Source organism: Acanthochromis polyacanthus, chromosome 13 (assembly GCF_021347895.1).
Source record: "Acanthochromis polyacanthus isolate Apoly-LR-REF ecotype Palm Island chromosome 13, KAUST_Apoly_ChrSc, whole genome shotgun sequence".
In the NCBI taxonomy this organism is placed as follows: domain Eukaryota; kingdom Metazoa; phylum Chordata; class Actinopteri; family Pomacentridae; genus Acanthochromis; species Acanthochromis polyacanthus.
In genome coordinates, this window is record NC_067125.1 from 29,436,556 (window position 1) to 29,463,983 (window position 27,428).

Sequence of the window (27,428 nt, forward strand, 5' to 3'; positions counted from 1 at the left end):
TCTTTTCAGCAAGCTTTTCCTAATGGGACGTTTTCAGGGACTTGTCAGCCTTAAGATGACTGAAATCTTCCTCGCCTGGGTACCAGCTTCCTCTGGCTGCTGCTGAGACTGCCAAGCTGATCGCTTTAAATCCCACATTTCTTTTTTTTTTTTTTTTTTTTGGGTCGTGTGTGGGAGGAATAGGGGCTCAGAGCAAGACAGAGTAGAAGAGAAAGAATGAGACAAGGATGGAGAGGCGGAGAGACAGAAGAGAAGAGGGACAGAAAGAGCAAGTGGTTAGACGAGAGGGCCTGATGAGCAATGAGCGCCTCACTCGTCCTCAATTAATCTTGTCTCTCTACCTTTGCTTTGGCGCTTCCCTGGCACCAAGGTAATAATGACACCCTCATCCATTATCCTTTTATCCCTGTTATTCACAGGGAATTGCTTAATAATATGTTACAGATTCGTCCTCCTTCATATAATTCTTTCTGTCATTTGTAGTATATCATCTGGAAAACACACAGCCCCCTTTCTGCCGGACGCTGTTTGAGGATTATCGTGGGTGACACCTTCGGGATGCAGCCAGAATCTGGAGCATCATTTTTTCAGGCATAAAGTGGAATTACCCTGACTTATCTGTCATTGCCAAAAGCACAACAAGCCATTCAGGACCAAAGCAAAGGTGGAACAGGTTCTTATCGGCTTCTCTGAACGAGCGGGCTTGTAAATTTATGCTAATGAGGGCCTTTTGTCATCCAGGCTCAACCCTTGGGGCTGAACGGGGCTTGCAGGGGATGATAATCTGGCTGTTGAGTGCACTAGATAATTTGTACTTTATCCTCATGTAATTATATAGTTTAAATCTTTTTACCAATGCTAATCCTGCGACATGAGGAAGTGTCTTAACTGTGTCTATGGTTCTTAGCAGCAATAGTTAGCGTGCATCCGACTCTCATAAAATCACGTAGGAGGAGTGCAGCACTGATATAATTAGTCTGACTTTCTGTAGCCTGTGCTGTGAATCCTCCTATCATTTTGATCCACCTTAGCAGGCAGGCAGGAAGCCAAGCTAGCAGCCTGGGGGTACGACAGACAACACAAGAAAAGGTGAAAACATTGTAGCATGACTGAAAGAACCCGTCTCATTTTTGTGAAGAATAAAAAAATGGAGGAGAAATGTAAAATGGACTGAAAAGAGTTTAAGTCAGTGTAGGAGGGTGGCTTTGCAGAGCTTCTGAGGACTCTGCTGTCCAGTGGGACTCCAGGCCATCTTGTGCGCCTGCCAAAGTCGACAGCCCCTGACAAGCTGCTTGGCGTGCTGTAATTTGACTAATTACACTGGATTAGACCATATTAATGCAAGCTGTTTTCTCCAGGGTCACTGACCCACCCAGTGTGTCCCTTGCTAGTTTCCTTCAATTCAGTGTAAACAAAAGGTGCACAAGAAAAAAAAAAGTCGGTTTGTTTATTGAAACTGCAAAACTATGAACATACATCTATATAACTGACATTATCTTTATAATGGGAGAGAGTGCGTTACAAAGCATCCACAACACAGAAGCTGTGGGATATAGTCAGTACTTTCCCGAGGCACATCATCACAAGTTTCTTTTGCCTGTTTTTTATCTCTGCACAAAAATTTTATGAATCTCACAGAAGTACCAGAGTTCACAAAATTGTTTTTCACATAGACAGATGGAGATAAAGTTAAGAAGGATCTCTACAAGCTGACAACTGTGAAAAAAATTGCTTTAATTTTACTTTTATCTAAGAAAAACATCAGGATGGAATCTAAATACAGTGACACTGTTTTCTTGAGAGGTTTAGTTACACAAATGTTTTTCTGAGGAAATGGCATGTTGAAATCTATGATAAATATAAGTAATAAAAGACATATTATTGGATCTGCCTTTAAAATGAGGAAACAATACTCACAAAACCAGAAAGAATACTTATTTGTAGAAAGAATGAGGGAATCCTACCCTAATTTGCATTTGTAAAAATTCAAACTGAAAGAGGGGAAATGAGCCATAGAATATGTGTGTTTTAACACAAGTGCTCTCCCAATTGTACCAAATCAATTTGAATTTTGCACAATAGAGAGGCAGCTTCAATGTTTGTATGTGTTCCTCTGCCTTGAACACGGTGTAATAATAGTCTTAAACCAGGCGTTATAAAGACAGAATACCAAGGAGGCTTACAGCCTTAGTTTCATGAAACATTTAGGCAAAAGTTCCAAAGGCTGAGGATGATGAAAGAAGGTAAGCTTGAAAATGGGCTTCTGGGATCCACAGCCCTTATTGTACAGAAGTCACATCAAATTAATACTGAGGGCCATTTGCAGCCTTTCTTCTCCCGAGCTTTTCAGAACGGATTAAGCTATGAAAACTCAGAAATTACTAAAGCACCTATTAGGCATTATGCTCACCCTTTCTTCTCTTTTCCTTTGAAAGTCATCGAATGTGCTTCACTTCACTCGTACCACAATTCACAAGTTGTTTGCATACTTGAAAGAATGCAATTTTATGAAATGTGACCTGCAAAATATACATTTCCAATTGATTACCAGAGGCCATTCCTGACAATTTGTAAATAGAAGAAATGTATTACCTGTATGCATATTTTTCACCATTTTTTCATTTTCTAAACCAGTTATTTTTCATTTTATGGAACTGCATATTATATAAATCCTGTTGTAGCTTAGTGTGGCAGTGCAGGCAGTTTGCTGAAAGTCTCAGGGTCTCAGAGTGTTTTCACACCGGTGAAGGGCCACTGTGGCTGGGGGTCTCTCAGGCTCTATGCGCCCCTCTTTGCTCTCTCAATGCCTCTTCAAAGAAGCGCAGGGAGTGCATGAATTGTAATTATGGCTCCTAACAGGATTCAAGAGCGCCCAAACGATGGCGCTTGAGAACCAGGTCGTGTGGAGTTAAACGGCTGTCAGACACTCAAAGCACACCAGCATGTGAACAAACCCACAAAGGCTGGACAAGTCCACTTCTAGGGCCCTCCTACCTACTTTCCCTCTCATAGGGAGAGATTAAAGATCAGCTAAGGCCCCTTTAAAGACCCATATAGGCTTTCTGCATCTTTACTCACATTCCAGTTTTCAAGAAGAGGTACAGCTTTCCAGATAAGCAACTAAACTTAGTAAAACCTTGGAAAACAGGACACTGTGGATTCAAATAAAGTGTTTGATTAGTATAGGAATCACCATCTTATAGATATAATGTTATATTATAAAGATTGAAATTGCCTGAAAAATTTCAAGGCAGATTAGACAACACCAGTACAGCATGTGAGAGGGGAAGCAAACACATGTGAGAGATCAGGTAATTGGTACCACCTGAGAAACCAGTGTAACCACAGTGTCAGATTATCCCGTGACCTGGGCTTCAGAATTACAGCGAAGATCATCTGTGCACCCCGAACAGTTTCAATGACTCACCAGGGCACAAGACCCCTCACCGCACATTAAAGAGTGCAGCCTTCAGTCAGCACCTTCAGAAACCTCAGCCCCATCCCTCTCTCCAACAGCACCCTTAAAGAAACCAACCTGTAGCGTGAAGTTCCTATGTATGACCCTTAATAAACTCCTAATTGGATTGAGAACCACTAAGAAAAAAAATAGCATTGTTCATTCAGCTAAGATTTTCTTTAACATTCCTCCCAGTAGTTTGCCTCTTCAACAATAACATTCAAACTCATGTCACTGAAAACTTTTTTTCTTTTCAAAACACAACCAGATTTTTCAAAAAAAAAATGTGAGTATAGGCAAAACCTTTTTCACCTTTTCCTTTGAGGCAAAGCACTATTTGATTTTCACAGGGTGCAAGTGACAGACTGAAACAAAGCCCAGCGCTGCCCATTGTAAAGCCTTTCACTGTTGTAATGGTCTTAAAGTGGCTACAAGCAGGGCACTATTCAGGAGACCAGGCTGCTCAGTTCTCTTCTTCATATCCAAGACAAACTCACTCTAAGCGGGAACTCTGAGGTCAGCGGATGAGTGAATGACGGACTGAGTTCACTTATAACCACAGTCCCAGACTACCAGTGCATGCAGAAATTCCCCACATATTTACACTAATTACAGAGAATAAATAGTTCCATAACAACAGCATCAATCAAGTTCATTATGAAAAACAGCATAATGACAATAATTGCAATAATATCTCATTAAGAAAAAGAATGAGAGACAGGGGAGAATTAATAGCAGACAGGTGTACAACACACCGCAATTATGGAACCTGAAATTAGTCCATTGCCTGAAGGCAAACAGAAGAGAAAGGGAAGGTTGTACATGAAGGAGTGTGTGTGTGTGTGTGTGTGTGTGTGTGCGTGTGCGTGTGTGTGTGTGTGTGCGTGTGCGTGTGCGTGTGCGTGTGTGTGTGTGTGTGTGTGGTGGGGGCTGGTTTCAGGGCTGGGAGTGGGACTGATAGAGAGAGGCTCACTGACAAAAAAAGGAATTGCAAATAAGCAAACAAAAATGTCTTAAATGTGTAAATTAGAGAGAAAAATAAGAAGGAAAAGCAGCTTTTCCCTGCAGACTGGTGCCTTAGATGAGAAGGGAGCAGCGAAACGTGATCAAGGGGAGCTGTGGAGCGGTGCGGCAGGCGTCAAGATGAGCACTCAGCCAGCGAGTGGCAGCTTCTCCTTTTCCAGTCAATCATTCATTACAGAGCCAAGTGCTGTGGAGGAGTGCCTCCTCTTTTTGACCTATCATATTACTGCCTCTGTAAACTCCTAATCCCCCCTTCGTTAGATGGTGTCAACAGCCGACATGCTCTCACCCTGCCGCTGCACTCCCTCCTCAGACACCTCCCAAGCCCTGCCAAGACCACAGAACTGACGCTAATAAAATTGTTTGAAATTTAACAAGGTAGAACTGCACAACTTTATCCATTTTAGGTACTTTAAATCACCTTTGCTTAAGCATGAGAAAAATATTCAGAAAATTCCCTGACTAATTAGTTAACTTTTTCTTTTTTTGGTTTCACCAAAAATCCCAGTTTCGGTTCACTATAAGCAACTCTGACAAACTCTTGAGTTTAGCTCTTCAATCTTTCATTGGCTGGACTGAGAGGCCTGTTTTTTTTTTCTCCCTGCCTTGGGGCTGTTCCTGAGCAGGTGAAAGCCTGGAGGCAGGAACCTGCACATCAGCACTTCTTCGTCTATCATGACTCTTTCATGGGGACCACATCTCATGAGCTTCTCTAATAGAGCCCAGTGAGATGACAACTATAATGAGTCTAACAGATGAAAGCCCAGCAGGACAAAGCAACATCCAGATACATCTCCACACACACCGGGGCATCAATCTGGGACTCACTGTGTGAATGTTGTTACTTAGGTAAACAAAAGAATCAGATGCAGGGTGGAGAACAGCAAACCAGATGAAGCGTCTGTGCTTTGGCAGAACTCCAAAAAGGAGTTTTAGTGTGGTTGAAGATGTCAGGTTGATCACAAACAACAGAAAGCAATCAAGTTCATCACAGGCCTGTGCAAACATGTGACATTCAACTGTCCTTCACTCAAAGGCATCAGCATGCAGACCCCCTTCACTAAAACACACACAGATCCATGCATGGACAGGTTTAGGTAGGGTCCCAATTTAAGCTGACAGATACCAGATAGTAGATACTCAAGAAAATGAAAGCTCTGATTTAGGATGGTCCAGAGTTTAGCTCAATGTGACACAGCCACAACAGAACTACAACACATGAGTGAAGGCCAGTGAAGTTAATATACTTAATTTCTTAATAACATATTGCACACTAACCTCCGTAGTCAGTGAAGATCCTAAAATATCTTACCTTATTGGGAATATATATGTAAATTTGTAGGATAAACTTGGTCACACCTACCACATAACATGGTTTGAGAGATGTTAATTACCATATAAAATAAGCAATTGGCATCCTGCCCCATATGTCCCACTTTTGCGGTGAGGAAGATGGAAATGAGGTGGGGTAGATTTGATTGTGACATGCTCTCCGTCTGTGCTCCACAATGTGTGGCTTTGCCAGTAACAGGCTAATATTCAGCACAGCTCACCACCACCAGAACTAATGAAAGTAGACAAAATGTCTCTGCTGCCATCTTTGTCTAGCATCCGCTCAGGGTGAGCCTCCTTCTTTCCCTCCTCTCCTTTTCACCTCCCCTCTTTCCCCACGCTCTTGAAGGGAGGGTGACAGCAGCATAAAATGGTGGCGAGCAAATGTGCCTTCCATGTGGCAGCAGTGGTGGGGGTGACAGGCCAGGCTGAGGCCAGCGCTATCAGCAGTGTGTGGCTGTTGCTTTGAACAAGCTGGATGGTCGCCATGGAGGATCAGGGGCGAGCTCATGTGACACCAAACAAACAAAAGCTGCTCAATATCAAATCAAGAAAAAGCCCACCCACTCCCAACAGAAAAATGCTGCTTTATGATAAATTTAAACTTTGTTGTTTTTTGAATGCTTTGTTAATATCTGACTGTACAAAACATCATCAAAATAATTTCTAGATAACAATAGTTCAGACTTCAGCCTAGGTGCTACTATATTATAGTATATAAACACAATATATAAACTCTAAAGTGATTCTAGCTACGAGCCTAACAATAGAAGATATGACACATTGTAAAATCCCCTAAGAAAAACTTTATTTTGGGCTATAAACATTCTTTTGATTGGAGTTGAAATGTATTTTTTTTAATATTTAATTATCACTTAAAGAACATCTAACCATGCACAAAGCTACTCAACAAAGCAAACTCCCTTCATCTAACAATTAGTGATTGAGTCATTCTGAGGTGTGTTAGTTAACCCTGAGCTCAGAGGATGATGAAGCAAGGGCATAAATCACAGAGAGAAACAAGGCAGACTCCTCCGATTCATTAATGGAAATGATCTGTCAATATGCTGGAGTCAATTCACACGTGTCAGCTGGGCTCAGCACAATGGGCCAGCCAACTTATGAACTCCCTGCACCACTCCAACGAGTCCATAAAACAACTGGCAACGCCGCTGGGGAGCACCCCAAGACACCACCCTCTTGCACAGACCACCAGATGACACAGATGGGGCGAAACCAAACAAAGACGAGACTCCCTTTGTACAAAGAGGGACCCCTTTCAAAAGCCATTCATGCAACAAATTGGGGAAATCTGGCCATGCAGCACTCTGGGTTTGCTCTTTTATTAGCATGAGCCTTACGTCACAGTAAGTGAAATCAGATTTATGGCTCTCTGCTACAAAGGTGGTTAAAATCAAGCACACTTTTAGGGAAAAAAAACTTAAAGCCATGTTAACCGACAACAGTTTAGCTATGTTAACCAGGACCAGACTGTTGTACATGAGCCACAGAATAACAAGCCATTTCATTTTTTACTACACTTTGCCATATTGCACAATGACGGCCAAAGCATCAGCTAAAGAAAAGCTAATGAGGAAAACTACAAGGACAACGCTGATACTTTTCCTTTCATGTATTCTCTTCTAGAACTGATAGACTGTTTGGCTAAATATAGATCTAAATTTCCCAACATGACATCATTTTTTTGTTAAATCATCTTGACAAGCTTGCAAGCAAATTTCAGCAATCCACATTTTTTTGTGTTTTTCCACTGTATCGGTTGAAGGAAAAGATAGCAATGATTCTTCATAGTAAGAGACTGATGACTATTAATATCAGTCATAGGTACTGCAGGGGTAGCTTTAAAGAGCATCAAGCTTTAGTACTTTCAAAGGCAGCCCATCAGCTGGGGAGGTTTATTTCCATGTAGGTCATTAAATATGTGCACACAAGCTTTCTCTGGTTAGGCCTTCTGCATTTTTCTTTTCTTGTTCTTTCTCAGCTGCACACTCGTGCTGCTGCAGCAATCTGCATAGAGAGACATTTGTCATCATTAGCCCTGCTCTGACAGTTGGCACCCGGCACCTCAGATCTCTAAGACTGGCAATTATGAACCCTTCATCCCTTATTTAGGCAACATCTCCTAATTTCATCAAAGCCCCCCTCCCCAGCAGCATTTGATTACCAACAGCCCTAAACCTAGAATATGCCCCCAATTCTTCTGTTTCCTTTGTTTTGTGCTTTCATATACTCCTACTCTTAGATCATATGACATGTGGGGCAGAGTTTTGTTCAGTCAATCTGAGACTCGAAATTACTTATCAGACACAAGGGCTGTGGAGAGGACTGTATACAAGCATCATGGGGTCAGTGGGCAGATGATTACAGCGCCCACCTTTAGATGGTAGGCATCTTGCAGACATTAAGATTAATTACATTGCTTTTGCTGAATGCGGCCTTTAAGGACAAAAAGGTGGGAATCAATAACAAAAGTAAAAAGAAGAAGAATGATGGTGATGATGAAAAGATAAATAACTGCAATACTGAATGTAAATAATTTAGCTGATCAATTATTTGAGACCAATCTAAGCCAGTCCAACTTTCACAAATTAGCATAAAGAAATCTCACTGAATAAAGCAGCAGAAAAAAACAGCCACAATCTTATTTTCAACTTCAGCATATCTAATGTTTAACAACAAAATGCTAAACTGTGCTAATAAAATGAGCAGAAAGCATCACAGCTGCACCTTCACTGCATCCTGCCAACTCCATAACCTGTGCAGGAAAAGGTGCACTAAATACTACGCAAGTCTGTTTTCTTTCTGATGACACAAACCAGACATTTTCTAGATTGATACTTTGGCCAACAAAACTGAATAGTATTCAGGCTAAATTCATGCAAATACATGCATGTAATTTATCACCAAGGCTGACAAGCATACCATATTGCAGAGGGGAGGGGTGAAGGGCCAAATGAAGCTGAGACAATCAATTAAGGTTCATAATTTACACTTTCTTTACCCCTTTTTTCTTAAAAATTTCCATTAAGCCAATACATTGGGTGATTTCTGTGCGTGATGGGAGATGGTTAATAGTAAACTGAGTCTGCTGAGGTGACGAAAGGTCTCTCAGAGCCTCTGGTCATGTGGTCTAGCTTCATGACTTATCTAAATGAGGTTGCTAATACACAGTGGAGAAGAAAACAAATGAATGGACACAATCCAAAGGGGGTCCTCAGTGAGGCTCCAGGCCCCAAAATTAACTGGCCTCCTACAGAGACACCATATTGCGTGGAATAATAATGTTCCATTATTAAAAAATCCCAATGACAATTTCATTTTGTGACAAACAAAATCACAGAAAACGTGTCAAAGTGAGTGGCTATCCCATGAGTATATTATTTCTCAGACTTCTCAGAACCAGGGATGTCACTACTCTGAATTGTCACTGCTTTCAATCTGATTTTTACAGACATGTCATCCTATTAAGCCCACTTTGACTAATCTGCACATTAACTTGGGAGCTAGCTGGTAAATTTTCTTTGTATGGGATAAAGCTTGAGAGTCTCGAAACTAAATAACCCGGGAAATTTAATGAAAAAGCATTTGGTGGACTTGTTCTTGTTTAACAGGATTATTAAAATAATTAAACATCATTCATAATTATATTGCCAGTTAGAGGATTGCTGGCCACAAGTGTCATGATCCTGCTTAAAAATTGCTGAATGTCTTACTTGCTTAACATCACTAAGTATTTAAGTCAAGACGTAACACAGGGAGAAAAAAATGTAAAGACAACGCATGTAAGTGTTGTAGTAAAACCATATTGTTTATACAGTCTAGTCAGAACCACAGCCGATTGTTTTGGTCAACTAAACCAATCAATAACCATCTTTAAAGAGCACATTATTTTTGAATGCATGATGCTATGCACTATTTTGGATATAAAATAAAAATAATCACACAATTTCCCTGACTTGTACATTAACACGTATATGTATTGATTAAATACATACATGTTACTAATTTCTGTGCTTTCAGACAACAAAAAGCTTTGAAGATCAAACTTTTTAAAAATAAGATGCACTCAACGACTTTGGCTAGAATACAATTTCAAGTCCCTCAAATCACTACTGGTACCATCAAAGGCCAATTATGCCATCAGACAAGTACCATTGAACTTATGCCTGTCCGTGTTAACAGGACGATCAGTCTTGCAAGAAGAAAGGAAAAGAAAAATGGAGAAAAAAATGAATAAGTGTTGAGGCATGCTCTGGAAACAAAGAGGCCTTCAAAACAGGGTCACATGCTCGTGCAAAATTAGGGGAAGTAGAAGTCATTGTATTGATTTACACAATCGTGCATGCATTTTGCTGGGTTAGAAATAGGCCTGTGCTGGAATCACAACCCCATATATCACGGGCCTCCAACAGCCTGGCGGGATGGTGAATGAAGCAACAAAGATTGTAATGTTGTAATGGTAAAGATATGGGTAAGAACACTGGATTGTCTTTGGCCTGAACCGACAACTGCTGGAGTCATGGGACGGCAGAGCAGGTTGAGTTACTGTGAGATCCGCAGCCACATGCTTTAGATTAAGAGGTGATAATCTCAATGAAAATCCCCCTTCTATCACGCATAGGGATGTCCAAAGGCTGGAGCACAAACTCAAGAGGCGCAACTGGATTCGGAGGTATCTGACTTGGAGCAAGATAGCCTGGAAAGCGAGGCCAGTCTGGTTTCAATAAAAGGCAAGTACCTGCTGGGCTGCAGACAGTGGGAGAGAGTGAGAGAAAAGACTATCAAAGCCTGAGAGGGGAAGAGGCTTTTAGCTACCTCTCACCACATGAAAACCTTTCATAATGTCATCCATATCCTCAAGAAATATGTCAATAAGAATAATTTTTTTTTCAGTTGTGAATTTATACACATGCCTTGATATGATAAGAACTAGAATATAGGAGTAAAATTGTATTATTTAATTTAAAGTAAAACTTTACAGAAACCTCTATCACAGCCTACAATTACAATTATTTTAAAAAAAGAAGACACTCCATATCTGCACTTTCTGCCTGGTAACAGTGTGAAATTATCACCGGGACTTGCCAAGCAGCTACTGGCAGCAATGTGTTCATGACAGGCGGTGATGATAATGGGAGTCACCCATCTATCAAGGTCCTTTCCACAAACACCACCTCCTGCTGCAGCCGCATCCATGTAGTGAGAGTTGGGGCTGATGAGCAGCGGTTTGCCCTCATAATGTCTGGTCATATGCCGTCCTGTCTAGAGCAGAGATGAGTGTAAATGCCTTTGTGTTCCTTATCTGATCTGTGCAGCATCTTTTTTTTTTGAAGTCCTCTTCAAAGCGTGCACTGTACCTTTGTGAGATGGAGTGCCAGTGCAATGATGAGAGCCAGAGAAGGTTTAGTGCAGATGCAAGATTCCTTTATTGTGAATCATGGGACTTTCTATAAAGTGGTCAACCATGTCAGCCTTAATCCCTGTAATTATGTATTACATTATTAGCGTTTTTATTTTATTTGTTTCAAAACACTAAAATCATGTATGCTTTCTTTTTAATTTCATTTTATAATTATCTAGCTGTTGAATCAAATGTATTCTTACCAAAAACAGACAGTGTATTCCATTTTATTTATTTTAATAATTCATTTCTATTACCGACAAAAAACAAAATAATTTCACCAAAATCAATATGAGAAGAATTTTAAGACTAAAACATGACACAGACTGACATATCCACCCCTTTGCACATTATCCGTTAGCAGGGCAATAGAAAAAAACATTTTAATATGGTTCAGTAAAAAAAGTACATACCATTTAATTTTGAAAAAGATGCGACAAAGAAAAATATGGTAACATTACAACTGTTACAGGTAAATATTTTGGAGTTCTTATAGTGTTAATTAAGTACCGTCGAGTGAAGTGGTTGCCGATTGAACACGAAACAAACAAATGGCAAAACAAAAACGCCCTCTCAATAAGCAGGCTGAGGCGCAAAAATCGACATAGGAACTTGAGCTACAAACTCTTATTTTTCAAAGCTGTGTTAATTATTGTGCCAGATATAATCACACTGCTGAATATAAATAGCGCCATAACTTTGTAATCTTTCACAAATAAACTCTGAATTATCAGATTGTTCAATAAATTGTAACTAACCAAGAGAGGGTTCATGAATACACCAAAATACGATGATGCCATCAATGTATTCCTTCAAAACAAACCGTACAAAAAATACTAAATATAAATGTATTTTTCCCCAAACAAAGGCTTGCGCACATTCGGCTACTGACTCCATTCCAATTTAAGTTTATCAGATGTGCCTTTTGTGGGAGGAATTAGATCTAGAGCACTACAGACAAAAAAAGGGTTGAAATGATATCGCAAATTTAAATATTTAATCATCACACTACATAATCGCTAAACAATTCTAAACCTACCTACTGTTTCATATATGATTCAATAAAGCGGACTAAAAAAGCAGGAGATAAAGTCCAAGAAAAAAAAGCAACGTAAGGCAGTGAAAATGCTGCTTTTTTCTTCTTCTCTCCAAATGCGTAGGTGTACTTCCGCTCCTCGATATACTACCAGTACCTGTACTTTTTACACGTATATAACACCCGGGAATGAATTTGTTTTCGATAAACTGCGGTGACGCATTGGACAGCGATTGGACATCTTGGTTTCAACTCCTCCCTTATAATAAAGAGTGTGTGTGTCTCTCCCTGTTGTAAAACACAGCAACACCGGGCGTCTGCGTCAGGAGGGCACACTCCACTCTGCGCAATTACGCGGACTCCTAACTGGCACAGTGATCAGAGGACAACGAAAAAGCTTCTTTTTTTTCTCCGGCTACTGAACAAGGTTGAAATGGACTTTTAATCACGACAGCCTGACTATTTCGAGGACTTGCTTCGAGCACTTCAATGCAGTTTACGGCACAACAGCTGTGAATGTTGTGATCTGATTATTACGCATGTGCTCTGAGCACAGCTTTCAGTAGTTCCTTTTTTAGAAATAGACTTTTTTTCTTTTTAAATAGCTTTCTTTCTTCTCTAAAATTGGCTCCCGTACAAACAGCCGCGTTGGATCCCTCGGCTTATTGCGAGACTCCGGTGTATAACCCGGATCTCTGCCCTAATATGATAGCCGCCCAGGCAAAGTTGGTGTATCACCTAAACAAATACTACAACGAGAAATGTCAGTCTCGAAAGGCAGCCATCTCCAAGACCATCCGAGAGGTGTGCAAGGTGGTTTCGGATGTCCTGAAGGAGGTCGAGGTGCAGGAGCCCCGCTTTATCAGCTCTCTCAGCGAGATGGATAATCGTTTCGAGGGGCTGGAGGTCATTTCCCCCACCGAGTTCGAGGTTGTGCTCTATCTGAATCAGATGGGAGTATTCAACTTTGTGGATGACGGCTCTCTCCCGGGCTGCGCCGTCCTCAAACTCAGCGATGGCCGCAAGAGAAGCATGTCTCTCTGGGTTGAATTCATCACAGCCTCCGGTTACCTCTCGGCGCGCAAGATCCGATCGAGATTTCAGACACTGGTGGCGCAGGCAGTAGACAAATGCAGCTACAGAGATGTTGTCAAAATGGTCGCTGACACCAGCGAAGTGAAGCTGCGTATTAGAGACAGATATGTGGTGCAAATCACGCCGGCTTTCAAGTGCACTGGCATCTGGCCACGAAGCGCTGCGCACTGGCCTCTGCCTCACATCCCCTGGCCGGGACCGAACAGAGTGGCCGAAGTGAAAGCGGAAGGTTTCAATCTTTTATCCAAAGAGTGCTACTCCCTGAACGGCAAGCAGAGCTCAGCAGAGAGCGACGCCTGGGTGTTGCAGTTCGCCGAGGCCGAGAACCGGCTCCTGCTGGGTGGATGCAGGAAGAAATGCTTGTCAGTGCTCAAAGCGCTGAGAGACCGTCACCTCGAACTGCCCGGACAACCTCTGAACAACTACCACATGAAAACTTTGGTTTCCTACGAGTGTGAGAAGCATCCCAGGGAGTCGGACTGGGACGAGAACTGCCTCGGCGACCGTCTGAACGGGATACTATTGCAGCTTATTTCATGTTTGCAGTGCAGAAGGTGCCCGCATTATTTCCTGCCCAATTTAGACCTGTTTCAAGGAAAACCTCACTCTGCTCTCGAGAATGCAGCCAAACAGACTTGGCGACTGGCAAGAGAAATATTGACCAACCCCAAAAGCTTGGAGAAACTCTGAGGTAAAAAAAAAATCAAACAAAAAACAAAGTTAGTTCACCTCGTCTTAAAAAGTGTGTTAAAGAGGCCTAACGAGCTCATAAACGGACAGAAAAATATTGCCAACCGATTTGCAAAGTCTTGTGAAATGTGACTGTCCTCTGTTGTTTAATATGTTTTGGCCAGGCCTGTTTCAAGATGATTTTTTATAACAGTTTAGTTTGACATTATCCCCGTGCACCTTTTGGTGGTGTCAATATTTAGGATCAGCTTTGGCCCCAATTAATCCAAGAGGCCACCTCAGCAGTGGCTTATTTTCTCTCCGTGCCACACGGTTGCCTAAATCCTACATTTCCTTAAAATGCTTTAAAATAAAGCCCCCGTGACAAACTTTGGAAAAATAAAAACCTGCATCTGTACATTTTATACTGTAAATACATTCATGGATTGTGATTCAAGTGGTCTGAAATTGTGAATGTTGTTCTGTGACACGTAAATAGGATCCACCTGTTAAAATCTACTTCTGAACTTTTTCTTTATCTGGTAGAAACGTTATTAATTTATACTTGCATCAGTGGTAGTCTGATTCACCTGTTTCAATGGACATTTTCTAATTTTTGAAAGTTTACATTATGATGGTAGGGTACCACATTGTTACATTGAAAACATTCCATCAATTTACTTGAATTATTATTTAAGGTACTCAAACATTTTTGAGTTGTTTTTTTTTCCTCTACCATGCTTAGGCCTACATGAAAAAAAGAAAAATGATAACATATATATTATATAAATAAATATATTACAGTTTAATTGGAAAAAAATGCACTTGAAATACACTGGATTATAACATCTGTGATCTGATTTTTTTATTTCTGTCTTTGATCTAATTTAAAGAGCTAATAAAACGAGCTGTTTTATATTTGTGTGGTATTATGGTTTTATTAAATGTGTATTTAAGAGTAAAGTAGGCCTAATGTCATGTAGTAATATTTTAATAGAATGTTTAATTCCGGAGTCTCAGGCTGTTGGAGGTGTTTTATTCTTAACGCCTTAAAAAGAGAACTGAAAAATATCACAGGAATATTTTCCTTACAGAACATTTTTGAAACAGACGAGCTTGGATTTTTTTTCTTTAGATCACAACCTCCAGTAGAAGAAACGGGCGTCGTTTGTTTTAACGTTGGCCGGATAAGCATATAGTGGATTACCTGTCATGGCAGTCTGACGGTTCAGCCTTTATGGAGAGCAGGCCTCAGTGGGAATTACGGTTTTAAAATGCGTAAAAATTATAACTAATTAAAACACACAAAACAAAGATTGATTATAATTTAAGAGGAAAAATATGGGCGAAAAATTGCAATTAAATAACAAAAAAGGCACCTTGGACAGAAGCGCGGAGGACTTTCTGAAAACATGCGCAAAGGCTCGTTTTTTTCTTACATATCAACAACTGTGTATTAAAACTTTTTAGTCAGTGTTTGATACCTGTCTGACAGTTATTGTGGGGCAAAAAAAAAAACCCAACCATAAATTCTAACTGGACGCGTTAAACTTGAGCTGCACACTCGCTTGCAGGTTACTTACCTTTGAGTCGACCCTTTTGAAGGCAGGGTCATCCTCGTCCACCTCAAAGTAGATTTCCGTGGTGGTGATGGACAGAGTCCCGCGGGCCACCAGGACAGGGGCAACGAGCTGGGCCGGGCTGCTCAGGACCACTGGGCCTGCAGAGAGCAGAGGGGGGCAGCACGATCAGTAGCATGAAAAACAGGCGATAATTATTTGAAATACAACGAGGCGGAGGTTAGGTCTGTGAAACTGTTCAGTGCGCTACCGGTGCGTAAAGCCAGCGGCCTGTTTGTAGGTTACCCAGCTGCTACATGCGTACACAGATACACTCTCTGGTTATGCACGTTGGGAACTGTAAAATTCACCAACCGTAGGTGAGTCAAAAAATACGCATTAAGTCAAGTCCGTTAAACTCTTGATTTATAGTTGTAATTATGGCGAAAGAAACAAAGGCGTTCGAACACAGCTTGTTTCGTTGTACTGCACGCATGAACGTGCTCAGAATATAGTGAAGCTATTTGGGTTACATAGATTTAATCAAAACATAAAACGTAAAAAAAATGTAGGCCTACCTGTTTTAAAATCTGCGACATGCTGACTACAGAAAGGTTTTAACAAACCGCCTGGTCAGAGGACACGCAAACAACTGTATTAAGTTTACATGTTTTCATTAAGGTAAACAAAATGCAATAGTACTCGATTTACCTGACACACGTTACTATACCATTCTATTGTATTTGCTGTAGTCTGCAAGGGTAAAATATGAAAATCATTGTTATACAAGACTGCCTTAAAGCAGACATGCCTATGAGTGGATTTTGAAAACTATAAAGATACATAAATAGATGTAGGGGAAAAAACTAATACTATACAAATGAAACTTAGTTTCAAGAGCAAATAATTTTCCAAAATGTAAAGGGTAGGTTTGTGACCCTGGTCAGCTGATAGTGATCACATCTTTATTTCAGTCTCCTCCCTCCCTCTCCTCTTCTGCTTCATCCTCCATGTTCTCAGATCAGTGTCGCTGCGGAGCACCGTTACAGTGATTTGTCTGCTCTCAAACGAAGGCTCTCGAAATCAGGATATTTATCGATTCCTTAAACTCCAAAGAGCCACTTTAATGTCTCATCAATCTTAATCTGCGTTCCTCGGCCAATTATGGCCGATTGTGTTACAGGAATACAAGTGGATTTCGGTCTCAACTCCCAGAGCGCCCCTTCATCGCTCTTGCAGGCTGCACCGTTAAACCGCCCTCCTTGGATCTCTCTGTCTTTTTTTTCCTCAGCGTTGCTCGGGTCCATTAACAGTGATCCTATCTGCTGATGCTATCAGCTCACACAATACACGTTGCTTACAAGCTTCATATAAGTAACCCCAGCCTGTTTTTCTGAATGTCTGAAAACGTTTAGTGTACTTAAAAAAAAGAACAGAGAAAGAAGCAAAAAATTACATCCAACAGCAGAGAAAGTATTTATGTAAAACAACACCGGTAATAGAATGAAGGCATTGTGTCTTTGTTATTGAATTCTTACTGCAATTTGCCTGTCTTGTGGCACAAACACTTTCAGCTACAATACAAGTAGATTGTCTTTCTGTTCACTACATTATAGGTCAATCCATCTCTTACTAAAAATAACACTTCTCGGGCTGAAGCTTTGTGTTTTGTCCCTGACGGGCTTCACAGAGAGAAAGGCACTATAGCCTGGAGCATTAAGCCACAGCATCCATTGCTCATAGGCAGGAAGAGGATTAGGCAGTAATCCCCTCAGGGATCCTTCCATAATTAGGCTATATGGCATTAAAATGTTTACATGAGAATAATGAAATTAGGGGCAAGTTACACAGGATGAGTTGCACAGGATGAGGAGTGTATATAGGATAAAGCTGGGAATATGCGCCTGTTGGGTCTTTGTTTTAATGAAAATGCAAATATTTCTGAAATGACAGGCCAATTTAATGAAGTGATGAAAAGTCTCATTTCAGTATGGTGGGAGTTTGGGAGAACTGTTGAGAAGATGGGTATATTATTACCCACAATCCATCTAGTTGACTGCTTTGATTAGTGGTTTTATATTTTACATTATGAGGGAAATACAAGTAGACATGGTTATTTGCCTACATGAGCAGTATCATTTACTAAGAAATATGTATATGTTGACATGTAGTAGATATAAACAGGCATGCGTGTTTATATTAAAGGATGTGTAGACCTTTAAAATGAATTGAGGAACAACCAAAAAGCAGGATAACGCCCATGGTCTTCCTGTCACTTCTTTCGAGATTACACATTCAGAAATGTTGTGTTGGTTTTACTCCCTTATAAACATGTCACCACTCAAGAGATCAGTGTTCTGAATGGGGACTTAAAATGGATACAGAAAGGCTAAATTAAGGCAAAACAAAATGGTTGTGGCTGCTAAACCACACTTCGGGGGTATACTAACATGGTTCCGGTACGCCTGCAGAACAGTCAAATCTACAGACTGCTCTTTGACATGAGAAATGCCCTGCGAGGCTCAGGCTCCACTGCTTTTTCCTTTCACATGCAATCTCTATTTTACTCGATTTTGGTTACAATATGTGCATGCAGAAACGTTCATTTGTTGCCAGCCCAAGCGCAGACAGCATTTTCAGTGTTTGTGGGGGAGCGAAACTATAGGTTCAGCAACCACAACTGCCGGAGTCCATGAGTGCAGGCGCCGCCCCTTTGGCAGCAGCAGCAGCAGGCATTGACCCAGCGGCTGGCAGGAGGAGCTCTGTTGTTGACAAGGATCTAGTCCCAGATCTCTCATTAACGCTGTTGGTGCCTGAGATTAGATACAAGACAAATGCAGACAGTGCATCCTGGTAAAAAAATAAAATAAAAATACAAAAAATTGATCCAAATGTTAAAGTATGAGGGAGCCCCCCTATTGGTAAAAACCTGAACTTTGGGAATTAAAAAAAAAGTTCTCAGATCCAGACACTTTTTCTTCAAAGTCAGTGTCCAACCTTTAACGTTTGCTTCATAATTTCAACTCACACATCATAAATGTATCAGAAATATTCAATCTCAGCATATCTGCCTTGCACTAAGTCATTATTAGTTCTCTCGGGAGATAACATTGTGTTTGTATTTTGGCGCTTGCCCTGCTCTTCAGAATGGCCGGTGAAGGGTTCGTCTGACAGACATGGAGTGTTCGGCTGCATGCTGGCCCTGGGACAAAAAGGAGGGGTTAGTCTCCTCCCCTGAGATTCATCTGTGGGATCTTAGAGGGGATTTCAGTGCTCAGCAGTGCCCTGGTTCAGACTGAGCTTCATGTACTAAGCCATGCTAACAAGGCAATGTATGGCTATGAAACAGAGGTGTTTATTTAAGCTTCAGGCAATGTAAGGTTTCAGGACATATTTTTCCAATCACTTTTTGTACCTGGAATGAATGAATTACATGTATAAGTTATTTCTTTCAGTCATGCATTTCAGTAGCCACCCTGGTCCTACAGGTTTAGTAAAGATATCTTGGCAAAATTACAGATGTCAGCTAGACGGTTTACGCAAACACACCTGTGCCATTTCTGTCAAAACCCAGTTTAAAACACCTCGTTGCCTTGGAGATGGTGAATATTTAAGTTGTAGGGCCTGGTAACAAAATCCATTCCATTAAATTATATAATAAGAACACCTTCCAATCTTCCTGCTCAGTTTTTATAATCCACCAAGTATCACTGAATTCTCTGAAAACAGGAAAAATTGGAATAGCAGACATAATTTAAATACATTCCTAAGACACATTAGCCAAACAACTAAAATGTCTGGACACTATTGGAGCCGTGAATGTTTCCTTACATGATCTGAGCCAGTGATCAAAAACATTAACAACAGCTGATAACAAAGAATGATGGTTTATTTATTTTCTCTTTGTTTTTGGAGTTGAGAATGGCTGCCAGGAATGAGTATCACTTTTTATTCAGATGAAAAGCATGTACTGATATGGTTTCAGCGACGAAGACGTAATGCAGTATTCTTGGTCTACACTTAAAACTCAACTAATCTCTAGATAACTTACCTTTAAAGCCACCATCACACTGTGAAGTGCGAGGGTGCTGGTTAAATTACAGGACGTTCAGGCTACCATCAGTAAGTTGTTCTTAGTTTAAAATATCAAATGAAAAACCTCTACATCATCCACATCATAATCACATTTCTAAAATATATCAAACATGAAACAAGTTTTAATATTATGTTTGCTTTTCCTGGGCTTTTAAGCATTAAATAATCCCAAATAGGGGTCAGTTGTCACCTGTTCATTTTTAACCTACGAGAGTTCACATCCATGCAGACACTATGAACTTTTCATGGCAAATGTTCTGGGTTCATCTAAAATGTCAAACTAATTTGTATAAATGAGCAAAGGTAATTGCAATAATTTTAGATTCTTCAAGGAATGGTTTCTATTTACAGCAAATATGTTATATGGAGTTAGAATATCTACAATAATTTCTATTATTGACAGATTATGTTAGAATATTTATAGAAATACATGTGTAATTGTGTGTATTAAGATTTTCACTCAGTTTTTAGTGTTCCATCAGTATCATTAGAAGATTATGTACAATATATGGTGTATGTTATAAGCTGTTTTAGAAATCACTTTGATTACAATAAGCGACACTATTCTATATTAATGCTTGGTTAGTATTTTAAAAAGCACAATATGAGTTTTTACAATATGAAATAAAATGACTCCATTTATACAAAGGTTTTGAATGCCGTCATTCCACTATTGATGGTAAAGCATTAGGTCAAAGGACAGGTTAAATAAGGGCATTAGCAAGCAGCACTTTCTATCAATCTTAATTACTGACTGATTTAAAAAGTCCTAAATATGAATTGTGACACATCTGGATTGACACCCGCCTGACATGCTTCCTTTCATCGTTCCGGTGTTAGTTCAACTTTGGAAGACTTGCCTCTGGAGATAAACATTCGAGGATAGAACGGAGCTAAAGGGATCCAAAACAAAACAGAGGAGGACACTTATCAGATAAACACAGCATGTAGCTGTCAAACTTAAGCAAAGCTATCCAGATCTGAAAACTGAGGCAAAGTATTTGACTGTTCAAGGTGAACTGCAGACCACAACCACAACTCAGACCTCAAATTCATTACATAAACAGATTCTGAATAAGAAGTGCAGCAAGTATTTAAAAGCTTTCTCTGTCAGCTGTAGTGTTAACAGTGTATGCCGATAAGCATTAAAAGCTGCTGCACATGGATCCAAGCAGCACTGATATTAATCATTCACACCAACTATGCCAGCTCCTGGGGTAAAGATATATAAAAGACAAGCGCTGATGTTGCAGAGATGATGTTGACTGGGGGTTAATAGAAGTGCTGCTGCTCTGACTTACCACCCAGGTTGTCCATCTCCTTCTCCTGCAGCAGGCTGACGGCATCTTCGTCTCCCTCCAGCATCAGTTCTGTCTCAGGGTTTTGAGTGGCTAATGTTGGGCTGCGGAAGACTGCCTTAGACTTAACCACCTTGTCCTCGTCTGTGCCTGTAAAAACAAATACGGGAAAGGAGACAACTAAATGTTGTACTTTGTCCAATGAAGCTCAGATTTGTGTTGGTAACTGTGTTTAAATGGGCTGAATAACTGGGCAACGGTCGATTCCAGGTGTAAGCAATCAGGTTTGTACAATTTTAGAAAATATTTTTGCCAACCACCCGTCTATTCCTTGACAAAAATCATATCACTTTTCCTATCTTGCCACTTTCTGTAAGCAGTTTCCAGTGACACATTTCTTCTCACCAATACAGTGTTATTCCGTCTATCTGTGTGTAATAAAGTATAATGATGTTCATCAGTTACAGTCACTGACTGAGTAAAGGGTTGGGCTGAAAGTAAAGAGAAACTGCGTAATTTAAATCACAATCGATTATATGATTCAGGTTAGAATTTATAAAATAAAGTACCAGAAATGTTGCAGCATTTAGAGGAAGAAAAAAAGAAATGAAGAAAGCATCCACACACCCACCAGAGACATCGATGACTCCTGCATAATGCAGACACGGATCTTGAGCACAGACGCACACACACACTTACAGCAACTAAATATGATTGTGAGAAAACAAATGTTTTTAGATTATATTTTAAAATTATGAGACAAAAAGTACTTGTACATTATAGGTTCAAGCAAAACATTTTGTTCAAATAGACTCTTAATATAATGCCTAATAAAGTACAAAAAAAGAAAAATAAGCCACAGAGAATCTCGACATGAAATACACAACAATACGCAGGATGAACCTGACATGAGATGCACACTAATGTACTTGCCATAGCATATGAAAGAATGTCAGAGTACACATTCGTTCAGTGAATACATTTCGAGTAGTTGAACATCAGAGGTGTTTCAGCTTTTATTTTTAGACAAGGTCAACAATGAAACACTATCTGTGTCTTAAAAGACCAACAGCTGAGTCGGGGGATAAATCTCAAGCTCATAGTAGATTAGAGATATCATTTGCAGCTTTTGGAGACTTGACAAGAGTGAGACTGAACAGACAGCACAATTAGGAGGCTGCTTACACCAGGACTTCATCATATGGCTATAGCTGTGCACGTTCATTGAAAAAGATGTGTTCACACATCCTGAAAAACAAAGAGGTCTCACAGCACATTTATCAGATTAAATCAGCCCATCTCCAACATGTGCTTGCCACACAGCTGCTCAAAACGTTTATGTGAATTTTTCTTTCTGAAGTCCAATGTAGGAAATAACCAGAGGAGAATTTGCGTGTGAGAAAGGAAGAACACATATCAAGAAATGGGAAGTGGTTGACACCCGCCTGACATGCTTCCTTTCAGCACAGTTCTTAATTTGCCTCTCCCTCCCCTGAGGAACATGTACCTTGTCTTGAAGAGGTCACATTTGACTGTTGTCAACACTACTACTGAGAAAAAAGTGTGCTTCCTGCTCTGTCTCATATCTGGAGTGCTTTCATCAGACGAAGGAAGAAGTCTGAGCGTTTCGGAAATGAATTCTGTGTAATGTTAAAGGGAAAAGCCAGCCAGCGGTCAGAAATCAAAGTGAAATGAGTGAAACTTAAAACTGTAATTCTGTAAACCATCATTACGCTCCAAGTAAATGAGGGAAAACTCAGGAGACGGGCTGATGATCTGATTGGCAAGTCTGGACAGGATTGAGTATACCAAATAAACTATGCTGATTTCTACACAAATGACCAGCATCACTGTTGTGGGGGGGGCAAATATGCAGAGTAGAGGGCTGAACTCAGCTGTACCCACAATGCAATCTCGCAGAATAGTAGCAGAACTGTAAATAACAAGAAACGAAACACTATGACATGAAAGAAAACATGCTGACGTGAAAAGTGCTGAAAGATGGCCCTCTGACGTAGGTATACCACTGTACTAAAAGAGCTGCAGTTTGTCACTATTGCAGAACTTGCTGTGCAGTGGTGTCGAAGCAGACTCATCAGAGAGAGTTTCATGTGTTTACCCTTGACCACTGTAGGGCAAAACAAAGAGAGTGATCCTTCAAAAATCTAATACAACTCATCTGAGTGAAAATTAAAAAGAGCAAGAGACCAGCTCAGGTTGGGATAGAAACTGCATCATCACCTACGGAAGGATTTTAAGAAATTCTTAATGGTCTGTCATTGAATTCATGGTGCTAAAATTGTTATTCTATATTTGTTTTTGACCATATGAATACAACTAAATAAAACCTTAGGGAAAAAAATCTGATAAATATTGAACAAATTTTAGAATAATGTTGGTCCTTTGTTATAATGTACAAAACTACCAAGCAACATATTTACAGATATATGATGTATGTTTCAGTTGACATGGAAATAAACCGGTCTCTCAAATCATATTAAATAATCATTTGCAACAAGGATTTCCCCAATAAAATTGTAATTAATGCTGCCAATGCAGAATCATTGTATTATAGTAATGCTATGCCAACTAGCATATATCTATTTAACCTAACAAAGGCAGCAAACTATGAAAAGCTGCTGTCACTATCTTCTCAGTGTCACAGCAGTTTCATTTCATGTTTGCTTTCAAGCTCTTCAGGAACAGTGCCAGGAGAAGCCACTGATCACCAGTCTCGCGGGTCCTCTTGTTCAATCACTGAGTTGAAACAGAGTGCACTAATTACACTCAGTAAAGTGCATTGCAGAGCTTTCGTGACCTCATTGGAGGCTGATGAAGACCTGCCTGCTGTCACCGAGGGAGGCCGCCGCTGAACACTCATCACTGAGGCTCAACTAGGATGCAAAGTCCTGAGTTCCTTCAAGGTTATTTAGGAATGGTCCACTGTGTGCACATTTCTGGAATATACACTATTTCACACAATGCTGATAGTAGGACTAATCATTTTTTCAGATTTCAAATTTCATCTTGGAGTCTGAGAGATATTATTATTATTATTATTATTATTATTATAGAGCGCTACTCAGTTAAATAGGTTGTTGCTGAAGTGCCACGTTGTTTTTCTGATTTTACAAACCTCCTTCATTGCTATATCTATCTAAAGAATATACAGTTTTCATTCCTCAGCTGAAGTATGAGCCAACACAGAGGTATGCACTTTAAGCACTTTTGCACTTACTACAGGTTTTTCCTTATGTCTGAATTCTTGATTGCGTTGTACGTCGCTTTGGACAAAAGAGTCTGCTAAATGAAATTGTAGAATTGTATGCGATCAGTGCTGTTTGCCTATCAAACTACTAAGCTGAATGTTATAAAACGTGGTGGATGCATGTGTACAGAAAGAACTCAAAAAGTTTGGTGCAGATGTGCGTTCCTAGTTTAAATATAGACAGTGAACAGAAATGTAAATGTAACATGCAAATACTCTTTATTGACTTTGAGAAAAAAAGTGAAAAATGTCATTTCTATTGTTCTTTTTAGAAAATGGTTAGAAATACTAAATCTGTGTTTTTGAGCTGTCAAGCTGGTGACAAGTTCTCTACCACTGAGTTACCTTCTAGTCAGATGTGGCTTTAAAGGGCGATGATCAGTGTGATCACCGCAAAGACACTCTTTTGACCAGTGACTATAAAAGGCCACTTTAAAAAGCAGCGTTAAATAACACGATGCCACTGATGAAAAAAGAAAGACGAAAACAGCCCGTTAGCAGTCGGATGCCGGCATGTCAGTTGAGGGTACTTGAATGTCCTCACTCTCACCTTTAATATAGAGCATATACAAATTCTTACTGTTGTAGAGAAGCTGTGTGCTGGAACAACAAATAGTTATTGCTATGTGTTAAAAAGAATGGATAGAATGTAATAAATTATATGCTACAAAATTTTGCTTAGTTTATTCATATTACAATGTATGTTGAGATCATTAAAAAGGGGCTGTGATCCCTTATACAGACAAATGCTCTCTATTTCTTGAATGTAATTCTTTAAAAAGCAAGGTCTATTGATACGGTATAGCACAATGACAGATAATTCTAAAATGTAATACGAATATAATTTTAAAAATAAAGGCCATTTGTTTGGATACATGGAGCAGAAGGATAAAATAAATTGAAAACTTTAATTGTAAATGGTAACATTTTTGCAGATATTTAAATTGTAAATTTCATGTTTTTAAAATGAATACTCTGAGTTGGTTTTTTAAAAAAAACCCACAATATTGTGGCTGAGAAGCCATATTTTTCAAGTTTAAGACAAAAAGATAAAAGTCGCAGAATGATGAAATCAAGTAAACCCAGCCCAGCTCAAATTAAGTTCATAATCTTTGATAAAGGCTCACGTTTTGTACATATTTCACTGTTCAGTAGTTTCACTATGCAATGTGGAATAGATAAAATAGATAAGTGTTGAAAGACCATTGACTTAGCTATAAGAACATTGCCAGGGGTCAATGTTTAATATATTGTAACATGAAGGGTTTTGTGGCACCGGTTTTTCGTTTTTATGGCCTCAGTAGAGCCGGTGAGCATGTGTTTTTGTACGTCTCATATGTATTATACACCCTGCCCCAACCACTGCAGTCCATTCCTCAAAAATAAATCCACATCATCATGTTTTACTTCAGGTTCAGCAGAGCTACATTACTATCATTTCTTTAAAAAGAAAAAGTAGACTTTACAAATTCTTTGCTTATGCTATAAATAAAAACAAAATAAAGGTTTTTATGCAGTGTTTTAATCAGCAAACCAAGAGGACGGTTATATACCAAAAAAGGGTAAATGTGGAAATCACTCAATGCTTGAAAATTTATACGATGGGTACCATTTTAGTTAGGGGTCGTCCAATATGTTTTTTGTTTACCATTCCGAAATCAATTCAAAACTGATTATCAGTAATCAAGGAGACTAGTAACATATTTAGAACCGATACATAGATTCGAAGTATAAATTCAAATCTTAATGTCAAAATTTAGAATAGCAAAAACATTGTAGAAATGCCTTTATTTATAGATGCTTTAAAGAGATCTTTTGAATATTTAGCCTTCACTGTTGATAGGCTATTATTTGTACTGTGTAGCCAATCAAACAGTGTTGTGGGCGAGACATTGCTCAAGATGAGAGACATGACTACAGGCAGAGAATGCAACAGAGCAAAAGTAGCAGATTATAAAATCAATTTATTTTAATGGGAACTGGTTAAAAATTGGTAGGTAATCTCCTGATAATTGGAATATTAGTGAATATCGGCACCGATAATCAGTCTGGTCGATAATCAGTTGACCCCTAGCTTTAGAAATGACTAAAGACGCAATGCTATCTTGATCTCTTTCTAAATATAGAGTTCAAAAACTTTAAGCTCAAGGGCTTTTGCACAGGAATTATTCTGCTTTATGTCTCAGCCTGTAACATCTGTGCGGATAGCATGCATTAGTTGCATAGCTTATTTACTACACTATCACTGCAATAAACTATAATTTACATCTGTGTTCTTTGCAGTCATTCCAGCAATCATATAACGTGAGCTCTATGAAGTGTTTTAAATATATCTCTTCCGTTTCCCAGACTATCTGTTTCAGATCTCGCTCCTACACTCCCTCTCCACAGGCTCAGCATTCCACATGGAGAGAAAGAGTTCTGTTCATAGGATTGCATTACGGCTAGTACGATGCAATTCTGCCCTCTGTCTCTCCACTTTTATTTACTCTGCACTGAAAGATGAAATGAGGGGGGGGAAAATGACAGCTTCATACTTCCTGTGATGCAAGCCATCCGTATGTGTTTTGAGTCCGTAGAAGTAAACATTATAACTTTGATGTAGGGGAGTTTATACAGTGCAGGCGCTTCCTCTCGGGGTGATCTTTATCCAATATCCTGGGATGTACAGTGCATGTCTACTGTGCTGCCTGAGGTTACAAACAATCTCGTCTTCTCTCCATCTAAACTGAGAGAACAATGTCTAATAATCCCCACATCTGGACCTGAACGTTATGTGCTCGGTATAACCATATCTGAGCATATGATGCATTTTCTGAAAGGCTGCATTCAAATGTCTGGATATGCATGTTAGCAAATACCCTGCTGCCATTCGTCACACTTTAATATCTGTGATTATAAAGCTGGAGAAGGTTAATATCGCATCATGAGACCGCCTCTGCTGCAGTAAAGAGCTATAAAGATCTCCGCCTGGGGCAATCAGCTCTGAGAGAAGCTGTTCACCTGAAATGAGACAGCAAGGACACCCGGAGGTAAAACACCCCGTTAAACATTTGGATCAATATTAACGTGACTTCCATTTCATGCTTGCCCAATTCCAATCACCTAACAATATACTCTGATACTGGGCGGAGGCTGGTGGTAACACGGCAGGTTATTACAGGCAGAGGGCAG

General features: G+C 39.8%; 2 protein-coding genes across 11 annotated transcripts in view; one reads left to right on the forward strand and one right to left on the reverse strand.

Moving 5' to 3' along the window:
• nbeab (neurobeachin b) overlaps positions 1-27,428 on the reverse strand; it is a 200,852-nt gene that overhangs the window by 45,388 nt on the left and 128,036 nt on the right. For all 10 annotated transcript variants that reach the window (XM_051957710.1, XM_051957709.1, XM_022189166.2 and 7 more), the window contains 2 exons: positions 20,990-21,136; positions 15,618-15,754 (listed from right to left, as the gene is read on the reverse strand). In XM_051957710.1, the coding sequence (XP_051813670.1) occupies positions 15,618-15,754; positions 20,990-21,136 (284 nt within the window). The remainder of the gene's footprint in view (positions 1-15,617; positions 15,755-20,989; positions 21,137-27,428) is intronic.
• On the forward strand, positions 12,544-14,952 carry mab21l1 (mab-21-like 1). The gene has a single exon (XM_022189176.2). The coding sequence runs from the start codon at positions 12,976-12,978 to the stop codon at positions 14,053-14,055; it is 1,080 nt and encodes a 359-aa protein (XP_022044868.1). The 5' UTR covers positions 12,544-12,975; the 3' UTR covers positions 14,056-14,952.